This window comes from Rhinopithecus roxellana, chromosome 13, assembly GCF_007565055.1.
Source record: "Rhinopithecus roxellana isolate Shanxi Qingling chromosome 13, ASM756505v1, whole genome shotgun sequence".
Lineage (NCBI taxonomy): Eukaryota > Metazoa > Chordata > Mammalia > Primates > Cercopithecidae > Rhinopithecus > Rhinopithecus roxellana.
In genome coordinates, this window is record NC_044561.1 from 57785389 (window position 1) to 57809453 (window position 24065).

Consider the following 24065-nt stretch of genomic DNA (forward strand, 5'->3'; position numbering starts at 1 on the left):
AGTCATGGTGACCCAACAGTTGGCTGAGTTAACCTCCCAGAACATGACCCTTACTGGTTTTTTTGTTTGTCTGTTTGTTTTGTTTTGTTTTGTTTTTTGAGACAGAGTTTTGCTCTTGTTACCCAGGCTGGAGCTCAGTGGCGCAATCTCAGCTCACCACAACCTCCACCTCCCGAGTTAAAGCGATTCTTCTGCCTCAGCCTCCCGAGTAGCTGGGATTACAGGCACTCACCACCACGCCCAGCTACTTTTGTATTTTTAATTGAGACAAGGTTTCTCCATGTTGGTCAGGCTGGTCTCGAACTCCCAACCTCAGGTGATCTGCCTGCCTCGGCCTCCCAAAGTGCTGGGATTATAGCCATGAGCCACTGTGCCCGGCCGATTCTTACTATTAATCAGTAGCTTTGCATCTCTGTTGAGGAACTGGTCAGGAGGAGAAAATCTAGACAGCAGCTCTCCTGGTCAAGACCCAGCCATTCAGGAGCCTAAATGGTATGCCTAGGTGCTTGGCTTTAAACTGTTAGAATGAATGGAGTGCTCTGGTTGTGTTTTAGAATAATATTCTGGCTGCTGCTGGGGGTTGGACTGGAAGACAGCCAGGGAAGAAGCAGGGAGATTGGATATTGCAGTAATCCTGGCCAAAGGTGTCTTCTGAAAAGGGGCGGGCAACTGAAGGGGCAGGAGAATGTGGCCACTAGGCCAGGAAGGCACTCTTCTGCGGGGGGATAGGTCTTAAATGGGGACCATGGGATTGGGTGCAATGGTTCATGCCTGTAATCTCAACACTTCAGGAGTCTGAGGCAAGAAGACCACTTGAGCCCAGGAGTTGGAGACCAGCCTGGGAAACATAGTGAGACCCCGTCTCTACAAAAAAAAAGATTAATTAATTAAAAATTTTAAAACTAGCCAGATGTGATGCCTGTGATCCCAGCTACTTGGGAGGCTGAGGTGAGAGGATCACTTGATCACTTGAGCCCTGAAGGTCAAGGCTGCAGTGAGCCATGATCATCCCACTGCACTCCAGCCTGCTCAACAAAGTGAGACTTTATCTCAAAAAAAGGGGGTAGGTGGGAACCATGGGGAACGAGAGAAGCAAAGCTATTCTCAAGTTTTCCAGTAACCATCCTCCTGCCAACAGTCTTTCTCCGGATCTTGGATTTGGGAATAGGGTTTTCCTACCTTGGGAGGCTCCCTTGGGAAATGGGAGTGTCATACCCACAGGCATCAAAAGCCCTAGGGTTGCACTTGAATAGTGGGTAGGAAGTTCTCTGCAATGCCAGGCACTGTTGGAAACCTCTGGATAGGCCTCACAGGGCCTCAGCCATCTGGGGGAGGCATTAGCTGGAGTGTAATAAATATGACCCTCATGACTGGGGAGGGACAGCTCATTCCTTCATGAGGTCTGGGGCTGTCAGCCTTGCAGGCAGCCAGCCACCCTTCCCCTCTAGCCTCCATCCTGGGCACTGGGCCAGTTACTGGGCAAGGAGGCTGCTGCACCTCCTTTCTCCTCTTCCCTTTTAGAGAGAAAGATACCCCCAGCCTAGATTCCCAGAAAGGAGAGAGCAGATGCACCACTGATTGGCCCAAAGTTCTCTGGAGCCAACCTTTGAGAGAGGAGGGCATGGCCGGGCTCCGGGCTCCTAGTGAGGTGCACCACTGCAGGCTTGGTGACCCAGCAGTTCCTGTCCGCCACCCCCCACCAGCCATTCCTGCCTTCAGTTCCTGTTCCCAGGCCTGTACCCTGGGCTCGTCCCCAGGGCCCATCCCCTAGGTTTAGGTCTGCCCTCCCGCGCCCCACCCCATCACCCCCGTCATGGGTCTGGAGCTGTACCTGGACCGGCTGTCCCAGCCCTGCTGTGCAGTCTACATCTTCGCCAAGAAGAACGGCATCCCCTTCGAGCTTCACACAGTGGAGCTATGAAGCACTGGGCTGGGCAGCCGGGCCCAGGGGATATTGGCTACGGATCCCCATCTGTCCCCGCTGCTTTGCAGTCAGGCCAAGAATGCAGACTAACACGAAGAATCAGACTCTCCAGTGTGGAAACTATTACATAATTATCTTGTATTATTTTTACCTTTTGGAGACAGGATCTAACTCTGTCACTCAGGCTGGAGTGCAGTGGTACAATCATGGCTCCCTGCAGCTTCAAACTTCCAGGCTCAAGCGATCCTCCTGCCTCAGCCCCTCAAGCAGCTGGGACTACAGGTGGCAGCTGACGTGCCCAGCCAATTTATTATTATTATTATTATTATTATTATTATTATTATTACTGAGGGGAGGTCTTGCTATGTTGCCCAGACTGGTCTCAAACTCCTGAGCTCAAGCAATCCTCTTGCCTTGGCCTCCCAAAGTGTTGGGATTACAGGCATGAGCTGCCATGCCCTGCTGGTTGTTTATGTTAAAAGAGGCCTCTTCTTTGCATAGTGAATACAAAGCATTCTTCAAATTACAAGTTAAGAGGGGGTAGAGGCCGGGCGGTGGTTCAAGCCTGTAATCCCAGCACTTTGGGAGGCCGAGACGGGCGGATCATGAGGTCAGGAGATCGAGACCATCCTGGCTAACATGGTGAAACCCCGTCTCTACTAAAAAATACAAAAAACTAGCCAGGCGAGGTGGCGGGCGCCTGTAGTCCCAGCTACTCCGGAGGCTGAGGCAGGAGAATGGCGTGAACCCGGGAGGTGGAGCTTGCGGTGAGCTGAGATCTGGCCACTGCACTACTCCAGCCTGGGCGACAGAGCGAGACTCCGTCTCAAAAAAAAAAAAAAAAAAAAAAAAAAAAAAAAAAAGAGGCGGTAGAGCAGGTGCGGAAGGAGGGTAGGGAAATGGAGTGGGGCCAGAATATCTTCACACCATGTGCTTGGAAAAAACAGTGAAACTACCTCCTTGTTTCCTAAGTGGAATAGTACTTGTTTACCTCTGCCTGGGTCTCCTCTTCCTCTTCCTCTTCCTCTTCCTCTTCCTCTTCCTCTTCCTCTTCCTCTTCCTCTTCTTCTTCTTCTTCTTCTTCTTCTTCTTTTTGACAGGGTCTCACTCTGTAGCCCAGGCTAGAGGGCAGTGGCATGATCCCGGCTCACTGCAGCCTTGACCTCTCAGGCTCAAGTGATCCTCCCACTTCCTCCTCCCAAGTAGAGTAGTTGGGACTACAGGCACGCCACTGCATCCAGCTATTTCTTTTTCTTTTTCTTTTTTTGATATTTGCGGAGACAGGATTTCGCCATGGTGACCAGGCTGGACTTGAACTCCTGAGCTCAAGTGATACACCTGTCTTAGCCTTCTAAAGCGTTGGGATTACAGACATGCGCCACCGTGTCTAGCCCTGGGTCTCGTCCACTTTTATGCATTTCTTGGCATTCTTCTGCCTTTTCTTTTTCCTGCATCTGACTTGCTCTATCTTCACCCAGCTGAAGGGGCTACTCCTAGAGGCTAGAGGCGGGAGGGCCCTGTGGCAGGGCAGTGGGAGAGGCCAGCACCCTCACCCTGAGCTCCAGTGTTTGCTGGTCTGGCTGGCATAGAGAGATGCAGCTGGAGCAGAATTCAGTGGAGGAGGCAGGGCTATAACTGGGCAGTAGGACAGACAGCAGAGTCAGAGCCCCCTGGGCAGGCCAGAAGGAGGCCCCTGCTCAGCTGACTCTTCCCAACTGCTACCCTTGGTACAACCAGCGTGAGCCACCTGCTGCAGAACAGGGGCTGGACACAGAGGCAGTTTGTGGAGGGAGAATGGGCAGCGGTGTGCATGTCCATTCAGCAGAAGGGCAAAGAGGCCCACACGTAGGCCTGTGATCAGACTGGAGCCTGGCTCGACTGAGACCCTCCAATCCAAACACATTAACCAGGCACCTAATGCGGCCTCCAGCACTGGCCTGAAGTGCTAAAGTGAGTCAGACCTGGGAACCCCCAGTGGGGAAGCAGCCTTGAGAGTTTGGCATAGGAAAGGAAGAAGAGCTGAGCCACTGGAGGCTGAGTGGCTGAACGGGGCAGGGATTCCCAGCAAGAATGAGGTTGGTCTGACGGTTGGGAAAATGTGTCGCTGGGTCTCTGGGGTGTAGACAGGTCACCCAGCCTGGTCAGAAGGTCCTAAGTCACCAGCTGGGATAGGAAGCTGAATCAGAGGGGGCAAGCCTAGAGCTCAGGGAGGAGGCTGGAGGGGTCTGACCTATGGATGGAACTGACTGGGGGTGGGGTGTGAATTACAGCTCCAGGGAATTGTCCTTGACCCATGTTTCAAGGAGCTGGACACAGGAAAGGCGGACCTCTGATGGGGTCAGGGTCTGTGATCCAGTGACTAGCAGAGAGGCCTCCTCTTCCCTGATGCCTCCCAGACAGGGGCCTCAGAAAGCTGGTGCTGGGATTTTGGGGTGTGGGTGGGCAGAGACCTCAGAGAACTCAGGGTTCTCCCCACTCACCTCTCTGATCTCGCCTGCAGGCCAGCAACACAGCGTTGCTTTTGCCCAGGTGAACCCTCTGAGGAAGGTGCCAGGCCTTGAAGGATGGGGACTTCACCTTGGCTGAGAGGTTACCGGTCCCTGGGCTGCTGCCAGGCCTTGTGGGGCCAGTCAGTCATCTGTCTGTTCACTGTTGATGGCTTGGATCATGGACTGTGGGCTCTGCACCAGCCCCAGGGTGAAGAATGGGCTGAGGCAGGCAGAGGTGCCCAGTGTTGAGAGGGGCTATAGAAGTCCCATCCTGCATTGTACAAATGAGGAAACTGAGGCTGGAGGAGGGGAGGGACTTGCAGAAAGCCAAAATGCCCAGTCTGCTTCCAGGTCACCTCACCACCAGCTCAGCCCTCTGAAGGAAGGAGAGTGCTAAGATTCGAGGAGCAGCTGTACCAGGCATCTTAGTGCTACCATTTTGCCCACAAACCCTGTGGGGCAAGTACTGTTTCCCTGGAGAGTCGAGGGACCACTCAGCGAGCTTCAGTGGCTATTTGCTAAACATCCACCAGGGCCAGACCCCATTTCAGCCCTGGGGCTTGAGCAGCGAACGTGTCTACGCCCTTCCCCTCATGGGATCACATTCCATTAATACAAGGGGAGCTGACAGTAACCCATGTAAACATGTAACATATCAGATGTGGATGGATGCCATGGAAAAAATACACAGGGTAAGAGTGGGGGCATGTGTCGTTATGAGTAGGATGTTGAGGGAAGACTCCCTGGAGGAGGTGGCATCCGAGCAGAGAGCTGTAGGAATGCGCAAGGCATGAGGGAAAGGGTGTTCTGGCTGGAGGGAAGAGTAAGGGTGAAGGCTCCAGGTGGGACAATGCGTGGGGTGCAGACTGGAGAGCAATGGGCCAGGGCAGGTGCAGTGAGCAGGAAGAGCAGGAGGTCAGGACAGAGGGTAGCATGGGACACTGGGAAGGCTTTGGGTCTTACTGCAGGTGGATTGAGTCGTCAGAGGGTTTTGAGCAGAGGAGAACTGTGATCTGACTTGCGTCATAAAGGATCCCCCTGGCGGGGGTGACACAGCTACTGCAGTCATCCAGCACGCAGCGCTGGAGCCCCAGACCAAGGTGGTGGTGGTGGTGCAGGGTTAAGGGGCGGGGTGGTGGTCGGTTCTGACTTTTCTTGAAACTCTAACTGCAGGGCTTGCTGAAGGGTCGGAGGTGGGCAGGAAAAATGAAAGCCAAAAACGGCCTCCAGGTTGTTGGCTGCATGGTGGCGTCCTTTACCGAGGCCACACAGTGCCTCTGTGGTGGAGCTGGATTCACATTCAGAGCCTGGGATCACTGGAGGGTCCGACACCCACAGAGGCACGATGAGCTCTGGGGGTCACACTGCACAACGCTTCACCGTAGGTGGACAGGGGATGGGACGGGGTGGGAAGCAATGCTGCCATGTCACCTGGAAGGCTCTCTCCTGCTGGCCTTGCTCCTGGCCCCGTCCATGCTTTGGATATGTTGGGGAGATACTCAACTTGCTCTCATTCTTCAGACTCATACTGGGTGCCCCTTCCTCCTGGAAGCCTTCCCTGATCCCCTGCTGAAGTTCATGACATTTTGTTTCTTACTTCCTGCCCTTAGTTCAGATGATAGTCTGGCCCCGTGGAGGGCTGTGTGACCCTGGGCAGTTACCTAACCTCTCTGAGCCTCACGTTTCTCCTCTGCATCATGGGGATAGTGAAAATGCCCCAGAAAATGCCTGAAGAGTGATCAGGGCATGTCTTCTGCCCCTGCCATTTCCCCTAAGTGTGGCTATCTTGCTGCATATGAGCTGCATGTACAAAGCGCCTGACCACTGGTATCCCCAGGACCTGCAGGCCCGCACCAGCACGCATCAGTACCTGTCATGGCAGCACACGGTCCTGCAGAGTAGCTGCTGCTGGGCCATGTGGCAGAAGGCGAGCCATGGAGGGCAGGGACACCTCCCAGGATGCCCAAGGGATGGTGCTTTCACTTTACAAAATCCTGTTTAGACCTGAGACGAAATCCTGGAATGCCAGAGACTGCCTAATTCACTCAACTTGTTTCATAGAAAGGAAACCAAGGACCAGAGCCAAAGAATGATTCCCCTAAAGTGCCTTAAATCCTGAGCTACCACCTGCACACTTACACTCACACACTCATTGACACACAGCCACGCACATTCACACATTCACCCACATCCACACACAGTCACACGATGTATCACATTCACACACATATACACCCACATACACAATCATACCATTTACACACATTCACACAGTAACACAGTTAACTCATGTACACACACATATACACCCACACAATGACACAATTCACTCACGTTCAATAAAGTCACACAATTCACTCACATTGACACACATACACACCAACCCCCTCCCAAACAATTCACACACACACGTACACCCCCTCACAGACACAGGCACACAATTCACACCAACAAAATCACACAATTCACTCATTCACACACATGCACCCACATACACAAATTTACACTGCTCACTCACATTTACACACCAAATTCACACACATATACACCAACGTACACACAGTTCACTCCCATCACACGCATATACGCCCACACATAAACACACACAATTCACTGAATTCACACAATTCACTCACGTTCACACACACACAGTCACTGACATTCATACACATATACACGCACCACACACAGGCAATTCAGTCACATGGCTGAAAGTCAGTCCTCACCTTGCTATGGTTCCCTTCTCAGTGTCCCCTTCCCACGCCTGGACTGCTGGAGAGCCATGAACACACCCCATCTTCATGCCTCCAGCGCTAGCCCAAGTCCTTCCCTCTGCCAAGAGCACTAAGTGGAACTCAAGGTCACTTCTCAGGACCCTTCCCTGCCCCTCCTCCTGCCAGGTGACCTGCGGATCCTGCTGGCCCCGTTTAACAATGAAGCACACCATGGTTAGTTCAGCTGACGTCGGTCTCCCGGACTTACTGCCACCTACACAGCACTGGGACTGACTGACTTTATTCTTTATTTCATGTTTTTTTATTGGAGTGTCTGTTGAAAGTAAAGCCATCCAATTAGGAACAATCCAAAGGCAGCCAGCAGGGATCAAGAAAGCACAGGTTGTGGCCGCAATCCCCAATGTCTGATGGGGAGAGGGATTGGTAATGGAAAAGGCCCAGGAAAGCAGGCCAGCGTGTCCCCCGAAGTATGAGAAATCGCTGGAGAGACAGACATTCGGAATGGGACCTAAGACAGAAGCCACCACCAGGCACCCTTAAGGCAGAGCAGTTGCAATGGTTGCTGCTTGGAATACTTCTGGCTAGGAGTGGCACATGGTGGGCACAGGGCAGGAATGGGAAGTGGGGGCACCAAGGCCACAAGACGTGCGGGCAAGTAGCCCAGTATGTGTATGGAATAGCGTGTTTATTGGTCAGCAGTGACATCTACTGTCACACTTGAGAACTGCATCCACAGCCAGATGGCCTCCTGTGAAGACCTCAGGGCAAACTGGGGAACCCTGCCCTTCTTAGAAGGTGATGCTAGGGGGATGAGCAACACCTTTCTTAGAGGTTTGAATTCCTCAGGGCCCCTCCAGCATCTTGGTCTTCCTAATTCCAATGTCCTCCCTTGATCCCCCAGCCCTAGGGGTAGCAGTTTCTTGCAGTGTTTACCTCCGTGTTAATCTGGATTCTCTGTCTTTGGAGTTCTCTAATGCCTGGTTACCAATTCTTTATATTAAGTTCTCTCCTGTTAAAATGATTGTGATGAGGTCCATCCCATGGATATACATGGAGGTCTGTGTGACAATGTACAATCCTACTATCTGCTGTTATTACAAAACTGTCCTAGAAGACATGAATGCTTGTTAAAAGAAATCTTTTAAGCTTCCTAGACTTCAAAGATCATTGCTATTCCCTGTGAAACATCCCCTACATCCTTTAATAGTTGGCAATTCAAATTGGTTACTTACTTAATATTTTGTTGCCCTGGTGATACAATTATGTTGACTTGCTATTGTGAAGTTACTTTGGTTAACCATGATGAGGGTTACTAGCATCGACTTTTACTCCATATGCATAACATAACAACGTAGTAAAACCAGTAACTCTTGGTTCCCTATTCAAAGTGTTTGGAATCTTTATGATATTTAAAACACTGATGACATTTGCCAATTTTTGAGTGTTCTTCACGTTACTGATTTGTAGGAGTTTTTTATGTATTGCAGATTTAGTCTCTTACTGGTTATGTCTGCTGTACCTAAGGAGAAGCAGCACTGCCAAGGACACTGTCTTGCCTGTGCAGAGCTTCACATGAAGCTGGAGACAAGGGACTGGGGCAAGAGGGAAAGATAAACAGGGGCAAGTAAGTAACAGAATGAATCCTCATGGCGAATCTCCTGGGCCCCATCCCAGACCCTTCAGGGGATCCTGGCAATTCGAAGTAGCATAGTCGGATAGACCTCTGGTGGGGGTGTTGGGAGGGTTTTCTTGGCCGCCTGTTCCAGGATGCTCAAGATGAGGCTGTGGGCCTCCTGGCACAGCTCAGCACCCAGGAAAGCCTCCACTCGTTCACGCCATGCTGCCAGTCGTGGCCGTCCCTTGAACAGTTCGTAGCCAACAGCCACCGGCTACAGGAACAAGGATGAAAAGGTTGTGGGGATACAACTTTCCCAGTTGTCACTGCCAACCCGAATGCTGGAACCATGGGCAAATGTATCAGAGACATGGTCCATTCCCCAGCCCTCAGATGAATGGACCATGGAGGCCCAGGCAGTATGTTCAGCTTTAGAGCCCAAGAGCAGCCGGGGTGAGACCCCATACCCAGGCAGGAGGCAGAAGCTCAGGGTTCTGGCCCCAGATCATCCAGAGACTTGCTCTATGACTCCGGGCAAAGTCCTGGCTTTCTCTAGGCCTCAGTGTTTCTGTCTGCCTCATGGGTGTGGCACGAAGAGGGACACTGCCCACAGGCTGAGCTCACACCTGCATCAGCTCCTCCAGCGCCATGAGATCAGCCAGCGTCACCTGCTGGCCAGCAAGGAAAAGCCTGTCCCCCAGGAACTTGTTCTCCAGCCATTGCAGGGCCTGGTCTATGGCAGTCCTGTTGCGTTCCACCTTCTCTTCGGGCACCTGGACCCCAATGAGTGGCCCCAACACCTGATGGGGGCAGAGAGTGGGTCAGTGTATGGCCCCTGCCTACTCCCAACTACTCTCTGAATGCCAACCACTCTCCAGATGGCTCTCCTCACCTGGACCCACATGGGTACACCAAAGGTGCCGCGGATGCAGTCGGCATGCCAACCCAGGTACTCATGAACACGGGCACGAGCCTGCAGGTCAGATGGATACCAGTGGTCCGCCGTCTGGTACTTACAGCTCAGGTAAATCAGGATGGCTGAGCTGGGAATGAATGGGCAGTGGCTGTAAGGACACTGGCACCAGGCCTTTACCCCCAGCTGCTCCCATCCGCCAGTGGGGCCTGGGGGTTTCTCTGCATTTGAAGGACTGCCCTCCAGCCTCACCCTCCATCTCCATCTCCCCAACACCAACCCCTCCTCCCCCGAGTCTCCTCCTGTCTTTGTTTTCTTAGGCACCGACTCTTGGCTGGACCTTCTGCTTTGCACTTTGAGAACCTCATCTCTGTGATATCCCAGCAGCTGCCCTATGAGGTAGAGACTCCCGTTAGCCCTTTAGCACAAGAGAAAACTCAAGGTCAGAATGGTCAAGTGACTTGTCTGAGGCAGTGAAGCTCAGAAAAGGTTCCCTGGACCACTGGAACCCAGCATGGGGCCAGCACACGGTGGATGCTCTGTGGAGTCACTTGCGTGCCCACGCGCATGGATCAGGGATCACAAGGGGAGGCAGGTCTTCGGCCCTCCTCTGACAGGTCCTGCAGCCATCACTTCTGCAGCCACCTGACCTCTTGTCCTCTTCCTGCCCAGCGGCTGGACCTCACCACGGGCGCCTGTAGTCCCAGCTACTCGGGAGGCTGAGGCAGGAGAATGGCGGGAACCCGGGAGGCGGAGCTTGCAGTGAGCTGAGATCCGGCCACTGCACTCTAGCCTGGGTGACAGAGCGAGACTCCCTCTCAAAAAAAAAAAAAAAAAAAAAAAAAAGCCTGTAATCCCAGCACTTTGGGAGGCTGAGCCCTCGGGCACATGGCACTGGCCTCTAGGCCTGGCCTGGGCAGATTGGGGTAGTCTGCCACAAGTCACTAGAGGCTCTTTTCAGCTTGCATTTGTTGAACCTACTCTGTGCAACACTGGAAAAATGTTCCCTTGTCTTCTCTTCCAATATCCTTCAGTCTGGGAGCAGAGAGGCCCTGGGGCTCAGATGATGCCAAAGATGAGAGGTGCGGGGACATGCTCTGTCAGCCCCTGCTCATCCCGGGCACACCCCAAGCTGTACCTTCTCCCCAGATCCCTCTCCTTTCCCCTTGCTGCCCCATGGGGTATGGGAGGGCCCACACAGTGGGGACAGCCAGGGTCACATGTGCTCCGGATGTGGGAGGGGAGAGGGAAGGAGGGCACCTTTCGGTCAAGATGAAATCACCATCCTTGAGCACAGGCACTTTCTGCAGGCTGTTGATCTGGAAGAACTCCTTGCTTCTGTGCTGCCCTGAAGAGGAAGAAGTCAGACAAGATCTTCAGCGTAGGCCGGGCGCGGTGGCTCAAGCCTATAATCCCAGCACTTTGGGAGGCCAAGACGGGCGGATCACGAGGTCAGGAGATCGAGACCATCCTGGCTAACACGGTGAAACCCCGTCTCTACTAAAAAATACAAAAAACTAGCCGGGCGAGGTGGCGGGCGCCTGTAGTCCCAGCTACTCGGGAGGCTGAGGCAGGAGAATGGCCTAAACCCGGGAGGCAGAGCTTGCAGTGAGCTAAGATCCGGCCACTGCACTCTAGCCTGGGTGACAGAGCGAGACTCCCTCTCAAAAAAAAAAAAAAAAAAAAAAAAAAGCCTGTAATCCCAGCACTTTGGGAGGCTGAGAGGGGCGGATCACGAGGTCAGGAGATCGAGACCATCCTGGCTAACCCAGTGAAACCCCGTCTCTACTAAAAAACACAAAAAACTAGCCGGGCAAGGTGGCGGGCGCCTGCAGTCCCAGCTACTCGGGAGGCTGAGGCAGGAGAATGGCGGGAACCCGGGAGGCAGAGCTTGCAGTGAGCTGAGATCCCGCCACTGCACTCCAGCCTGGGCAACAGAGCAAGACTCCCTCTCAAAAAAAAAAAAAAAAAAAGATCTTCAGCGTAAAAAAGCTGTACCTCTCCATCCTCCCTCTCCCTCCCCAAGCAGAGCCCCACACCCCTGAGAAACATCAAGGTCTGGTTCCAGAGGGCTGGATCAGCCCCACTCCCTGGATGGGCCTCCCTGCCCTGCCACATTGTGGGGCAGCTGGGGGGCTTTGGTGGGTGGGGCCAGGTGCAGCAGGTGGATGCAGAGAAGTTTTCTAGCCAGGACTCTGGTGGGCAAGGGGAAGGGAGGCAAACTGGGGTGGCTCATCTCTTCCCATCTCTTAATTCTTACAACAGCATGTCCTTTCCAACGTCTTCCGGGCTTTGTGAATTTAAATGCGTGCATTCCACGCAAGAATTCTGAAAACTCCCGGCCGGGCGCGGTGGCTCAAGCCTGTAATCCCAGCACTTTGGGAGGCCGAAACGGGTGGATCACGAGGTCAGGAGATCGAGACCATCCTGGCTAACACGGTGAAACCCCGTCTCTACTAAAAAATACAAAAAACTGGCCGGGCGCGGTGGCTCAAGCCTGTAATCCCAGCACTTTGGGAGGCCGAGACGGGTGGATCATGAGGTCAGGAGATGGAGACCATCCTGGCTAACACGGTGAAACCCCGTCTCTACTAAAAAATACAAAAAACTAGCCAGGCGAGGTGGTGGGCGCCTGTATTCCCAGCTACTCGGGAGGCTGAGGCAGGAGAATGGCGTAAACCCGGGAGGCGGAGCTTGCAGTGAGCTGAGATCTGGCCACTGCACTCCAGTCCGGGCGACAGAGCGAGACTCCGCCTCAAAAAAAAAAAAAAAAAAAAAAAAAAAACTAGCCGGGCGAGGTGGCGGGCGCCTGTAGTCCCAGCTACTCCGGAGGCTGAGGCAGGAGAATGGCGTGAACCTGGGAGTCGGAGCTTGCGGTGAGCTGAGATCAGACCACTGCACTCCAGCCTGGGTGATAGCGAGACTCCGTCTCAAAAAAAAAAAAAAAAAAAAAAAAAAGAATTCTGAAAACTCCATTAAGTATTTTCTTTCCACCCCTACAGAACAGAAGGTAACATTATCCACCTTTTCAGAAGGTAACATTATCCACCTTTTCAGAAAGCAAGCTAAGGTTCAGAGAAAGCTGTGATCCCTCCAAGGTCACTCAATCGACAGCATTCTCTGGTGGCAGACGCTGCAGGAGGAGGTGAGGGGGCTGTGCCGGCAGCGAGACGCTCAGGGCGGAACAGGGCAAGGGGCCTGGGGGTGCACTGGATTTGTGGACACACGGGGAAACGGGTTGGGCCCACCTTTGATAATATCCACAGTGCGCAGCTCGAAGGGGATGCCATTCTTCTTGGCGAAGATGTAGACGGCGCGGCTGGGCTGGGAAAGCAGGTTCAGGTACAGTTCTAGGCCCATGGTGGAGGCTGCAAGGACAGCGGGGATGGCAGTGAATGCGCTGATGGTGGTGTGGGCAGCAGCTGTGGCAGGCTCAGGGCGGCCGCGGGAAATAGGGGCTCAGGCTCCACTCCCTGGGACAGTACCCAATTGGAGCTCAGCACCCCCGGACCCGCCTCGCCCCTTCGGTTTCTGTCCAATCCTGGCCAGCCTTGTTGGAGACCAAGACTCCACCACCAGGTCCGTGTGCCCCTACAGGGAGGGCGGTCGCTATGAACGCACAGCTGGGAGGGTGGAGTTGGAGCTGGGGGCCCTCGACTGGGAGGGAGGACGGCGGATGCAGGGGGCCGACTGCAAGGGGAAGAGGAACGAGCTGGACAAGGAGAAGCAGGTCTGCTTTTCGGGATCCCGGTGCCAGGGACCCCGCCTGGTTCCAGGCGTCATCCCGACCCAGAAACGACTGGGCCCCGCCATCCTGGAAAGGCCCCAGCGCACGGACATCTGACGGTTCTTTCAGAGCTTTATTTCTCGGCGCTGCAAGGCAGCGGAAGGGAGGGAGCGAATGGGATCCTCTAAAAGGGATCTTAGAGTTTGACCCAGCAGCATGTGACACTTGCAGGTGTCCCAGACTGTTGGGAACCTTGACCGGAAGGCTGGGGTTAAGGATGAACTTTTTTTTTTTTTTTTTTTTGAGACGGAGTCTCGCTTTGTCCACCTGGCTGGAGTGCGGTGGCGCTATCTCAGCTCACTGCAAGCTCCGCCTCCCGGGTTCCCGCCATTCTCCTGCCTCAGCCTCCCGAGTAGCTGGGACTACAGGCGCCCGCCACGGCGCCCGACTGACTTTTTTTTTGTATTTTTAGTAGAGACGGGGTTTCACCGTGGTCTCAATCTCCTGACCTTGTGATCCGCCCGCCTCGGCCTCCCAAAGTGCTGGGATTACAGGCGTGAGCCACCGCGCCCGGCCAAGGATGAACTTTCTACCATCCAGACTGTCCCCTGCAGAGCAGCTGCTGCCAGACAGCAGGAGCTCCCGCTTCGTGCACAGGATGGGGCTGGGAGCCCGCAGCCGCGGAAGGCAGGAATGACTGCGCAGGAACCTCCTTTCTTCTCCCTGAATCCCAGGCCTGGCATCTCACCAGGGGGCACAGTGAGGGTCCAGGGCTGGGCCCCGGACTCTAGCTGAATCTTTCAGAGTATCCCATCCCTCTGGCCAGTGGCCCAAGCGAGTGAACCAGAACGCTTCCTTGGGAGTTTTGAAATTGGAACTGGAGAGAGGAGCTCCCTATGGGGAGGTAAATGGCAGCTGGGGCCACCTGTAGTGACATTTCCTGAGTTCATGGAGTAGGCGAGTCTCAGAGAGAAAAGCTGACTCAGAGAAAGGGAGTGATAGCTGGGAGGGGTGGCCCACACATGCAATCTCAGCTACTCTCATGGGATCTGTTTGTCTGATGTCTCGGTATGAAAGGGCTTTCTAAGCCTCAGAACAGTGGAAGAACTGAACAAAGGAAAAAACTAATACATATACAAGGAGATTTTGTGGAAGAAAAAAATGGATCAAACTTAAGCAAAAAACTGGGAAGGATCTTGGTAAAAGATATGTCAGAAGGAAGTAATATTCTTTAAGATGTTCTTAGAAATTCATCGGACAGGCGGGGTGTGGTGGTTCACGCCCGTAATCCCTGTACTTTGGGAGGCAGAGGTGGGTGGATCACTTGAGGTCAGGAGTTTGAGACCAGCCTGGGCAACATGGTGAAACCCCATCTCTACTAAAAATACAAAAATTAGCCGGGTGCGGTGGCACATTCGGGAGGCTGAGGCAGGAGAATCACCTGAACCTTGGAGACACAGGTTGCAGTGAGCTGAGATCATACCACTCCACTCCAGCCAGGCCACTGAGTGAGACTGTCTCAAAACAAACAAACAAACAAAAAGAAGAGAAACTCATCAGACAAAGAGAGGGAAAAAATGAGCAAAGGAAATCAGCAGATGTTTCATTGAAGGACAGAGAAAAATGGTCAATACATGGATGAAAATATGTTTAACTTCAGTGATAATCAAGTAAGCACACACCAACACAACATGCACACTGTTTTTATCAAATGTGTACATGTTTTGGAAATGAGTACTCCCAATTAATATGTACAGAGCACTTCACAGTGCCCAGCACAGGGGTGGCACCCTGTGTGTGAGAATGAAATAGGTAGATTCGTGCCCTGCTGAAAGTAAGGGACTGCCTCTCTGGAGGATCCCTTGGGTAATAAGGAGGTTTTCACACCTTAACTGTGTCTGTCTTGGGGCCTGGGAGCAGAGCCCCCTCCAGCTGGTGGGGAAGGGAGCATGGTGTGTTTGAGGGCAGATTGGAGAGAAGTTGAGTAGAGTAAGTGTAGACTCTTCCTACCCAAAGTGTGGTCCATGGACCAGGAGTATCAGCATCACCAGGGAGCTTGTTGGAAATACGGAGTCTCAGGCTCCACTCTGACCTTACTGATTGGGAGCATAAACTTTAACCAGATTCCAGGGGGGATTCATATACACATTCCCATTTGATAAGTGGGGGGTAGTAGGAGGTGAGAAGTGGGGAGGGGATGGCTACTGCACTGGAGAAGGCTGACTTTGTGTTGAGGCCATTTTCATGAGGGCAGTGGGGAGCCATGGAAGGCTTTATGCAAGGGAGGGTATGGGCACATTGAGATTACAGAAGGATCCCACCAGTTGCCTTGTGTGATGACCCAGGGAGAAGGGGAGGCTGTCCCTGTTTGAGTAGGAGATGAGGGCTACTAGTGGCCATTAGTGGAAAAAAGTGAGCAGAAATTCAAAGGACTGGTGATGATAGGATGAGGGTGGGAACCAGCATGGGCTTTGGGCAGACCCGGAACCCTCTGTCTGCCTGTTGGCCCACCAGATAATAATCCCTGTGTTCCTGGGCGAGTCAGTGCCACCTGAGATGTTGGCAGCCACTTTGGCTGAGCTAGACGTGTGCCTGCAGCTGCTTGAGGACAAGTTCCTGTGGGACCAGGCCTTCCTTACTGGGTCCCATATCTCTGTGGCTGACTTGGTGGCAATCATGGAGCTGATGCATGTGAGTGCCATGGGGCAGGGTGCCCGCTGGGCAGTGGGGTATCCGGGAAGGGAACTGACATCCTAGGTCAGGTTGTCTTTTCTGGATGTGGGACCCTGTGTGAGTCACTTCTCCTTCTGAGCCTCAGTGTCCTCAGCTATAAAATGGGGCTTTACAAACCCTCACTGCAGATATATTAAGAGGCTTCCAAGTGTCCCTAGGGAGGGGGACACCCCAGCCCATCACACACATAGTGGAGGAGGGAAAGTCCAATCAGAGAACCCCTAAAGCAGGTCATGCTGCCTTACGCCTGGCTATGCCCAGCCCCTCCGCTGACTCTGTCTTCCCCTAGCCCATCAGCGCTGGCTGCTGAGTCTTTGAAAGCAGACCCACAATGGCAGCATGGCGCCCAATGTGTGGAGACTGCAGTGGGGGAGGACCTCTTCCAGGAGGCCCTCGCAGCTGTCCTGAAGGCCAAGACCTGCCTCCAGTAGAACCTGCTGTTAAAGAGAATCTGAAGCCCTAATGCAGCTTTTCTTACTGTGAGTGTGTGTCCCGGACTTGCTGAGCCACTGAGGGGATGCTGTGTTAGTAGAATAAAGACATGGAGCCGTCTGTCTCCTTGGTTGTAAAGAAGACACATCTGCGCAGGCTGTGGTCCACAGTTCCTCCAGGTATCATGCCTGCATTCCTTTTGTCTCCTACCCCATTCCTTTCTAGCTTCCATGTGACCTCTGAAAAGAGCTTTGGCAAACACTTATTTGACCCTGTCCTTCTGTGTGGAACTTTCTATGGTTCCTCGCTGCCCAGAGGCTAAAGTACAAGTCATTGAACTTTGCATTCAAGGCCTTGCTCCCACTCCTCCAGGTGGCCCCTTCTGCCTGCACATTTTTATACCCCTCTCTGGGCTCCCACCTTGGCTTCTGCTCATGCTGTTTCCTCATCTTCTTTGCCTGGTGCCCTTCCTGGTCTTTTGCCATTTGGCACCCTGTCTCTTCTCCAGGGAGACTTCCCTGACCTCCCCAACCCCAGTCCAGGTCAGATGACCTCTCTGGGCACCTCTGCCCCAGGGTTTCCTTGCGGGGGATATCCCTGGACTGAGCATGTATCATAGATGAGGGGTGACCTGGTGAAAAGATGTCTGAATCAGGATCAGCCTTGGTCTCCTAGGTCTCTCTCCTCACTGTGGGGCGATGTGTCCCACAAGTGGGGTGCAGGGCTGGTTCATGGACCTCCTTGCAGGAAGAGAAGTCCCTGGCTATTTCCTGGCCCTCTCCCATGCCTCCTCATAATCTTAACCACAGTCTTTTCTACACCCCACTCCCTGATCACTGGCTTGTCCATGCCCCACACCTGGTCCCAGACTTGCCACCTGTCCCTGCCCTCTCCCCTTAGGACTGTCATATTTACCTGTCATGTGTCTCAGACCTTCTGGTATCTGAGTCATCTAATAAACAAACTGCTAATAGGACAAGATCATGACAGAGACTCTGTCAGCCTTTCAGTGGAGGCTCCTTTAAGTATGCACACTTACAGAGAATTTTATACATGTAGCTGAAATTGTACATATAAACCTACACATTTTTTCTTTCTTTTTTGAGGGGGAGGGGGGAGCCTGGGTCTCACTCTGTCATGGAGGGTGGAGTGCAGTGGCAGTCATAGCTCACTGCAGCCTAGATCTCCTGGGCTCACTCAGCCACCCAAGTAGCTAGGGCTGCAGGCGCACACCACAGCACCTAGATTTTTTTTTTTTTTTTTTTGTAGAAAATAAATAAGAGAATCTTGCTATGTTGCCTAGCCTGATCTTGAACTCCTGGGCTCAGGCAATCCTCCCTTCTTAGCCTCCCAAAGTGTGGAGATTACAGGTGTGAGCCACCTTGCTTGGCTACAACTTCAATCATATTTGAAATGTACAGTTCAAGTGATTTTACCACACTGACCACAGACTCCTGTTTAAGCCACACCAACAGAGTTCCATTTTTTGTGTATTTTTTTGAGATGGAGTCTCGCTGTGCCCAGGCTGGAGTGCAACAGCGCGATCTCGGCTCACTGCAACCTCTGCCTCCCCGGTTCAAGCGATTCTCCTGCCTCAGCCTCCCGAGTAGTTGGGATTACAGCGCCTGCCACCATGCCCGGCTAATTTTTGTATCTTTAGTAGAGACGGGGTTTCGCCATGTGGGCCAGGCTGGTGTGGAACTCCTGACCTCAGGTGATCCGCCCACCTCGACCTCGCAAAGTGCTGGCATTACAGGCGTGAGCTACCGCGCCCGGCCTTTCCATGTTTTAATGTTTTTGAGACAGAGGCTGGTGGACAGTGGCTCACCACCAGCACAAGAGGCTACACAGGCACATGTCAATAGGTACCAGGTGGGGACAGGGAATGTCGTGAGCCCAAGGGCCCTGGCCAGCCCTACCCGCGCCCGCACGTGTAACCACATCTCCTGACTGCCCAAGAGAAACGCAGATTTTCATACTTTAACATAAAATTGCCTGACTTCGAAATGGTGGCAAATCATTCAAAAATTTTGTTTTTTGTTTTTTAGACGGAGTCTCGCTCTGTCGCCCAGGATGGAGTGCAGTGGCGCGATCTCGGCTCACTGCAAGCTCCGCCTCCCGGGTTCACCGCCATTCTCCTGCCTCAGCCTCCCAAGTAGCTGGGACTACAAGCGCCTGCCACCACGCCCGGCTACTTTTTTGTATTTTTAGTAGAGATGGGGTTTCACTGTGTTAGCCAAGATGGTCTCCATCTCCTGACCTCATGATTCGCCCACCTCGACCTCCCAAAGTGCTGGGATTACAAGCGTGAGCCACCGCGCCCGGCGTCAAAAAATTTTAAGCTCCTGTTGCATTGGTTATTAGGGTCGAGACTGGGGAAAACCCCATAGGTGTGTGTGTGTCTGTGTTGGGGGTGTTCAGACCTAACAGTGCTAGGAACCAGGCGACCACAGCGCGGAAAACTTGAGAGGGAAATCCACCTGGAGCCAGACAAGAGGGTTGGGGAAGAGACAGGTTAGGGCCACTACAAAGTTAAAGACTTGTAGTGAAAAAAAAAAAAAAACAAAAGACTTGTAGTGGGTGAGGCTACACCTAGAGCTGGGGCGACGGGACTTCCGGAAATCAGAGCCGGCACACGTGACTTCTGTTTGCAGAAGTGGGATGTACCCTAGGCAGCCAATCGGGGAGCGCTGTCTCTGTCCAACCAATGAGAAGTCAGATTGCTGTGGCGCTTTGCCCCCCTCCCTGGTCCCCCAAACGAGCTTTGGGTACCCCGCGCGTTTTTTTCCCTGGAGCAGTTTTCGTTCCTCTGCCCGCCATGCCATTCGTAGAGCTGGACACGAATTTGCCCGCCAACCGAGTGCCCGCGGGGCTGGAGAAACGACTCTGCGCCGCCGCTGCCTCCATCCTGGGCAAGCCTGCGGACGTGAGCGTGGGCCGGGCAGCACTGGGCGAGGGGACGTTGGTGGGCCAGGGGTCCGGCCCAGTCCCTGCTCCGCCACCCCGACAGTGACCCCGAATCTTTCCCCCAGGGACCACTCCCCCCTCCTTTCTGCACACCAAGCTCTGACTTTCCATGCTCCACGATCCCGCGGCTCCCCCTCCGCACGTCTTGCCCTTATTGCCCTTCCCAGTCATGACCTGGACATGACCTTCAGGTCCATTCCTGTCCCCGCGAACACTGGCGCGTTTCCGCTTTCCCGCGCTCGGGTCGGGTCCCCAGAGGTAGCCCGGCCGGCCTCAGCTTCGGGTAAAACTTTTCATGTCCCCGTCAGCGCGTGAACGTGACGGTGCGGCCAGGCCTGGCCATGGCGCTGAACGGGTCCACCGAGCCCTGCGCGCAGCTGTCCGTCTCCTCCATCGGGGTAGTTGGCACCGCCGAGGAAAACCGCAGCCACAGCGGCCACTTCTTTGAGTTTCTCACCAAGGAGCTAGCCCTGGGCCAGGACCGGTACGTAGGAGTACTCGGGGATCCATTTGGGACTGCGGCAGACTGGAGCCAGTGATCCTGCCTCAAGGGGAAAGACCCATTTCTTTCCCTGCCCAGTAAGGACACATCAGGGTATGGGGCCCTGGGGCCCCCTGACCCCTCAGGTTCCCGGTAGGACCATCTTCAAAGTGTGAGGAGGATTGAATGAATTTCTGGCTCTGCTCCTCAGTGTGTAAGTCTGTGAATGGGGAAGGCTCTCTCTTAGCACTCCCAGGGGCAGTGCAAGGGTCATGTGGGATTGTCTGTGTGCTGTACCTGCCTTGGCACCTGGCAGGGTAGGTACACTTGGCTGAAGTGTGATTTTCTAGAACTTTTCCAGGCTGGTCAGAAGGAATTCTGGGTATGTTTTGAAGCTGTCTTTTGGACCTTTGTCCCAACCAGGTTCCAGGTGAGGTTCACGGGAGACTCAGAGTAGTGAAAGAGCATTGGCCTAGATGTTTAGACGTCTGCTTTCTGGGTCCTGCATAGCTCGGGGACCCCAGACAAACTTGGAAATGAACCATCTCCAGTTGGCAACCTCCTCTTCTGTGAAAACAGGGGAAATGACCTCCCTCCCCCACAAGAAGCCTCTACAACCCAAACCTGGCTTTCTGTGACCGAGTTAAAGTTTCTTGTTGGGTAAAAGATACTCTTGAGCCACATCCATGCCTATGAGGAAATAAGGGCATGAGAAGCTTGAAAGGACACTGTCCAGGCATAGTAGCTCAAGCCTGTAAATCCCAGCACTTTGGGAGACCAAGGCAGAAGGTTCACTTGACCCAGGAGTTGGAGACCAGTCTGGGTAACATAGTGAGATGCCATCCCCCAAAACAGTTTTAAAAATTGGCCGGGTGCGGTGGCTCAAGCCTGTAATCCCAGCACTTTGGGAGGCCGAGACGGGCAGATCACGAGTTCAGGAGATCGAGACCATCCTGGCTAACACGGTGAAACCCCGTCTCTACTAAAAATACAAAAAAAACTAGCCAGGCGAGGTGGCGGGCGCCTGTAGTCCCAGCTACTTGGGAGGCTGAGACAGGAGAATGGCGTAAACCCGGGAGGCGGAGCTTGCAGTGAGCTGAGATCCGGCCACTGCACTCCAGCCTGGGCGACAGAGCGAGACTCCATCTCAAAAAAAAAAAAAAAAATTAACCAGACATGGTGGTGTGCACCTGTAGTCTCAGTTGGCAAGCTGCGGTGGGAGGATGGCTTCAGCCCAGGAGGTTGAGGCCGCAGTGAGCTGTGATTGTGCTATTGCACACCAGCCTGGGTGGCGGTGAGACCGTGTCTCAGAAAAAAAGACCTTCTGAAATGGAGCCTTTGTTAGTCCATGAAGGTCAATGAGGAATGACTGATCCTCCTGGGTCCTCCCTCAAGCTACAGAGGAATCATACAGTCAGCCCCCTGTATCATTGGGTTCCGCATCTGTTGATTCAAACAACCATGGATTGAAATATCAGAGGAAAAAATTCATAATTGCATCTATACTGAAAATATGTATAGGCTTTTTTCCTTGTCATTATTCCCTAAACAATACAATTTACGTAGTATGTACATTATATTAGGTATTATAAGTAACCCAGAGATTATTTAAAGTATGTGAGAGGATGTGTGTAGGTTATATGCAAATACTACATCATTTTGAACAAATGTAGATTTTGGTTTCCTCTGGGGATCCTAGAACAAATCTCCCACGGACACTGAGGGAAAAGTGTTATTCCAACAAGTGTTATACAAATGCTTACCATGTGCTAGGTACTCTACAGGTACTGTACACTCATGATCCCATTTGATCCTTAAAATCCCTGTCCCCTCTCCCTTTGCTCAGACAAGGCATGCTATCCCCATGAGGTATGCCAATTTTATAAGAAGACTGAGGCTGTTCATACTTCTGTCCCCTGAAGCCAGGCTATCCCAAGCTCTGGTGCTCCTCGCTGGAATCTTGCTGTTACCTCTGAGAGGGGCATGTTCACTTATGGCACAGACATTAGTGGTGGGGGTTGGCGGGGCCGGGGGTGGGGTGGTCACCCTGTGCTCAGCCTTTGAGAAAACAGGTGGCTGAGGTACTGTGCCCTTAGGGAGCCTGCAATTAGGAGGAGGCAGGGTGCCCCTCAGTCCACAAACTGATGGAGATGATAGAGTGTATGGCACAGATGCCGAAGCTACTGTATTGTGTATCTGTCCTAGTTGGGTCATGCTGATGTGCAGCCACCATCCCACACCTGAGTGTCCCAGTGCCCTGCTGGGGGTTGGGGAAAGATCATTACTGGGATGAGCAGGTTTGCAAAATGCCTGGTGGACTGAGGCAGGCTGTCCTGAGTACCCACAGTGGGAGTACCTGGCAGGGGTCTTGCAAGATGTGGTGTTAGCCAAGGAGCTGATATCTTTTTCTCTGTCTCCTGAAGGATATTTATCCGCTTTTTCCCCCTGGAATCCTGGCAGATTGGCAAGCTAGGGACGGTCGTGACTTTTTTATGATTGGCACGGAGGGATCCGGGACATTTATGAGCTGGCTGCTTCTTCCAGAGAGATCTCCTGGCAGAGTGAGGGCCTAGTGATAACCAGCTTTGGATTATCCCACATGCAACATTCCTGTGATCACATAATCTTCTTCATCCTCATATGAAATAAATGAAGAGAGCTTCCTCGTTCAAACATGACTTCTTACCTTCTAATTATCCCTCCTGGGCATCTTGGGCCACCATGGGTAGCAGGGCTGGGGGATAAGCCCATAGGGAACCTGGAGGGGGATGATTTCCATCTTCAGGGCTACTGTCTGATATGTTTAGACTGCTCAGATCTGGTGGTGGAAGCCTCAGCCTGGAGGCTCTGCTCTCCAACCCATCTGCAGGCCTGTGGGAAGGTGTGAGCAGCTGATCCAGCTGGGGCCTTCCTGCAGACTGCTGACCTGAGGCTTCTGTACTCCTGAAGCCTACTCCCTCCACACCTGGCTGGGCAGCCTGTCACGCCCCTCTCCCGGCCTCTGTAGAGTGGAGGCAGGGTTTGCCTGTGTCCCCTTTGGGGGTTGGTCACTGGTTTTCCAAAAGCAGGGTCCCCAGTCTGCTTCTCCTCCATAGGGTTGCAAGCCTTGACTCCCTCCCTTTGGCAAGACTCCAACCCTCCTCTCAGCCGCCCCATCGCCCCTTCCTGGCAGTAGCACCAGCTTTCACAACCTTTCCAGCCCAGGGGCCCCCAGGCCGGGAGGATGGCTGGGGGGACACATGGCAGGTCTATAAGGTTTCCTGTGTCTTCTCTCCTGTCACAACGGTGCCACCTGCACACTTAACTGTTGGACACACAACCACACATTCACACATCTACCCACGTCTAGTCACGATTCGTCACATTCACACATATACACCCACATAGACAATCGTACCATTTACACACATATACACCCAGTCACACAATTCACATCCAACAAAGTCACACAACTCAAATTCACATACAGACCAAACCCCTACACACATACACCCACATACACAATCAACCATTCACTGACATTCAGTCATCACACAGTTCACTCACACACATATACCCCCTCACACACATGCACACAATTCACCAACAAAATCACACAATTCACTCATTCACACACATATACCCACATACACAAATTCACACTGCTCACATTTACACACAATTCATAAAATTCACATATATACCCATGTACACACAGTTCACTCGCATCGCACACATACACCCACACATAAACAGTCACACAATTCACTCACGTTCACGGTCACCGACATTCACACACATACACACGCACCACACACAGGCAATGCAATTCAGTCACATGGCCAAAAGCCAGTCTTCACCTTGCTACAGTTCCCTTCCCAGTGTCGCCTCAACCTTTGCAACAGCGTCCCCTTCCCATGCCTGGACTGCTGGAGAGCCCTGAACACACCCCATCTTCATGCCTCCAGCGCTAGCCCAAGCCCTTCCCTCTGCCAAGAGCACTAAGTGGAACTCAGGGTCACTTCTCAGGACCCTTCCCTGCCCCTGCTCCTGCCAGGTGACCTGGGGAT

The 24065-nt window shown here is 53.0% G+C and overlaps 2 protein-coding genes and 1 pseudogene across 2 annotated transcripts; 2 read left to right on the forward strand and 1 right to left on the reverse strand.

Annotated features, from left to right (window-relative positions):
- Positions 1-1813: 1813 nt before the first annotated feature.
- On the forward strand, positions 1814-17095 carry LOC104667409 (annotated as a pseudogene).
- LOC104667408 (glutathione S-transferase theta-2B) lies at positions 7434-13201 on the reverse strand. The gene is made up of 5 exons (XM_010369822.2): positions 12925-13201; positions 10937-11024; positions 9656-9806; positions 9390-9563; positions 7434-9037 (listed from the first exon to the last, which is right to left on the reverse strand). The coding sequence occupies exons 1-5, from the start codon at positions 13034-13036 to the stop codon at positions 8828-8830; spliced, it is 735 nt and encodes a 244-aa protein (XP_010368124.1). The 5' UTR covers positions 13037-13201; the 3' UTR covers positions 7434-8827.
- Positions 17096-19219: 2124 nt separating the features above from the next.
- Positions 19220-22689, forward strand: LOC104667410 (D-dopachrome decarboxylase). The gene is made up of 3 exons (XM_010369823.1): positions 19220-19494; positions 19844-20019; positions 22440-22689. Exons 1-3 carry the CDS (start codon positions 19276-19278, stop codon positions 22510-22512), a joined length of 468 nt encoding a protein of 155 aa, XP_010368125.1. The 5' UTR covers positions 19220-19275; the 3' UTR covers positions 22513-22689.
- Positions 22690-24065: the final 1376 nt, after the last annotated feature.

Bases quoted from the DNA above. Each gene is read 5' to 3' on its own strand.
- LOC104667408 (XM_010369822.2), bottom strand. From the start codon at position 13,036: ATGGGCCTAGAACTGTACCTGAACCTGCTTTCCCAGCCCAGCCGCGCC. The intron at 9,564-9,655 runs GTGAGGAGAGCC...TGCCCCCATCAG, and splicing joins GTGTACCCATGTGGGTCCAG to GTGTTGGGGCCACTCATTGG. The intron at 9,038-9,389 runs GTGTGAGCTCAG...TTGTTCCTGTAG, and splicing joins CGCTGGAGGAGCTGATGCAG to CCGGTGGCTGTTGGCTACGA.
- LOC104667410 (XM_010369823.1), top strand. From the start codon at position 19,276: ATGAGAAGTCAGATTGCTGTGGCGCTTTGCCCCCCTCCCTGGTCCCCC. The intron at 19,495-19,843 runs GTGAGCGTGGGC...TGTCCCCGTCAG, and splicing joins TCCTGGGCAAGCCTGCGGAC to CGCGTGAACGTGACGGTGCG. The intron at 20,020-22,439 runs GTACGTAGGAGT...TGTCTCCTGAAG, and splicing joins CTAGCCCTGGGCCAGGACCG to GATATTTATCCGCTTTTTCC.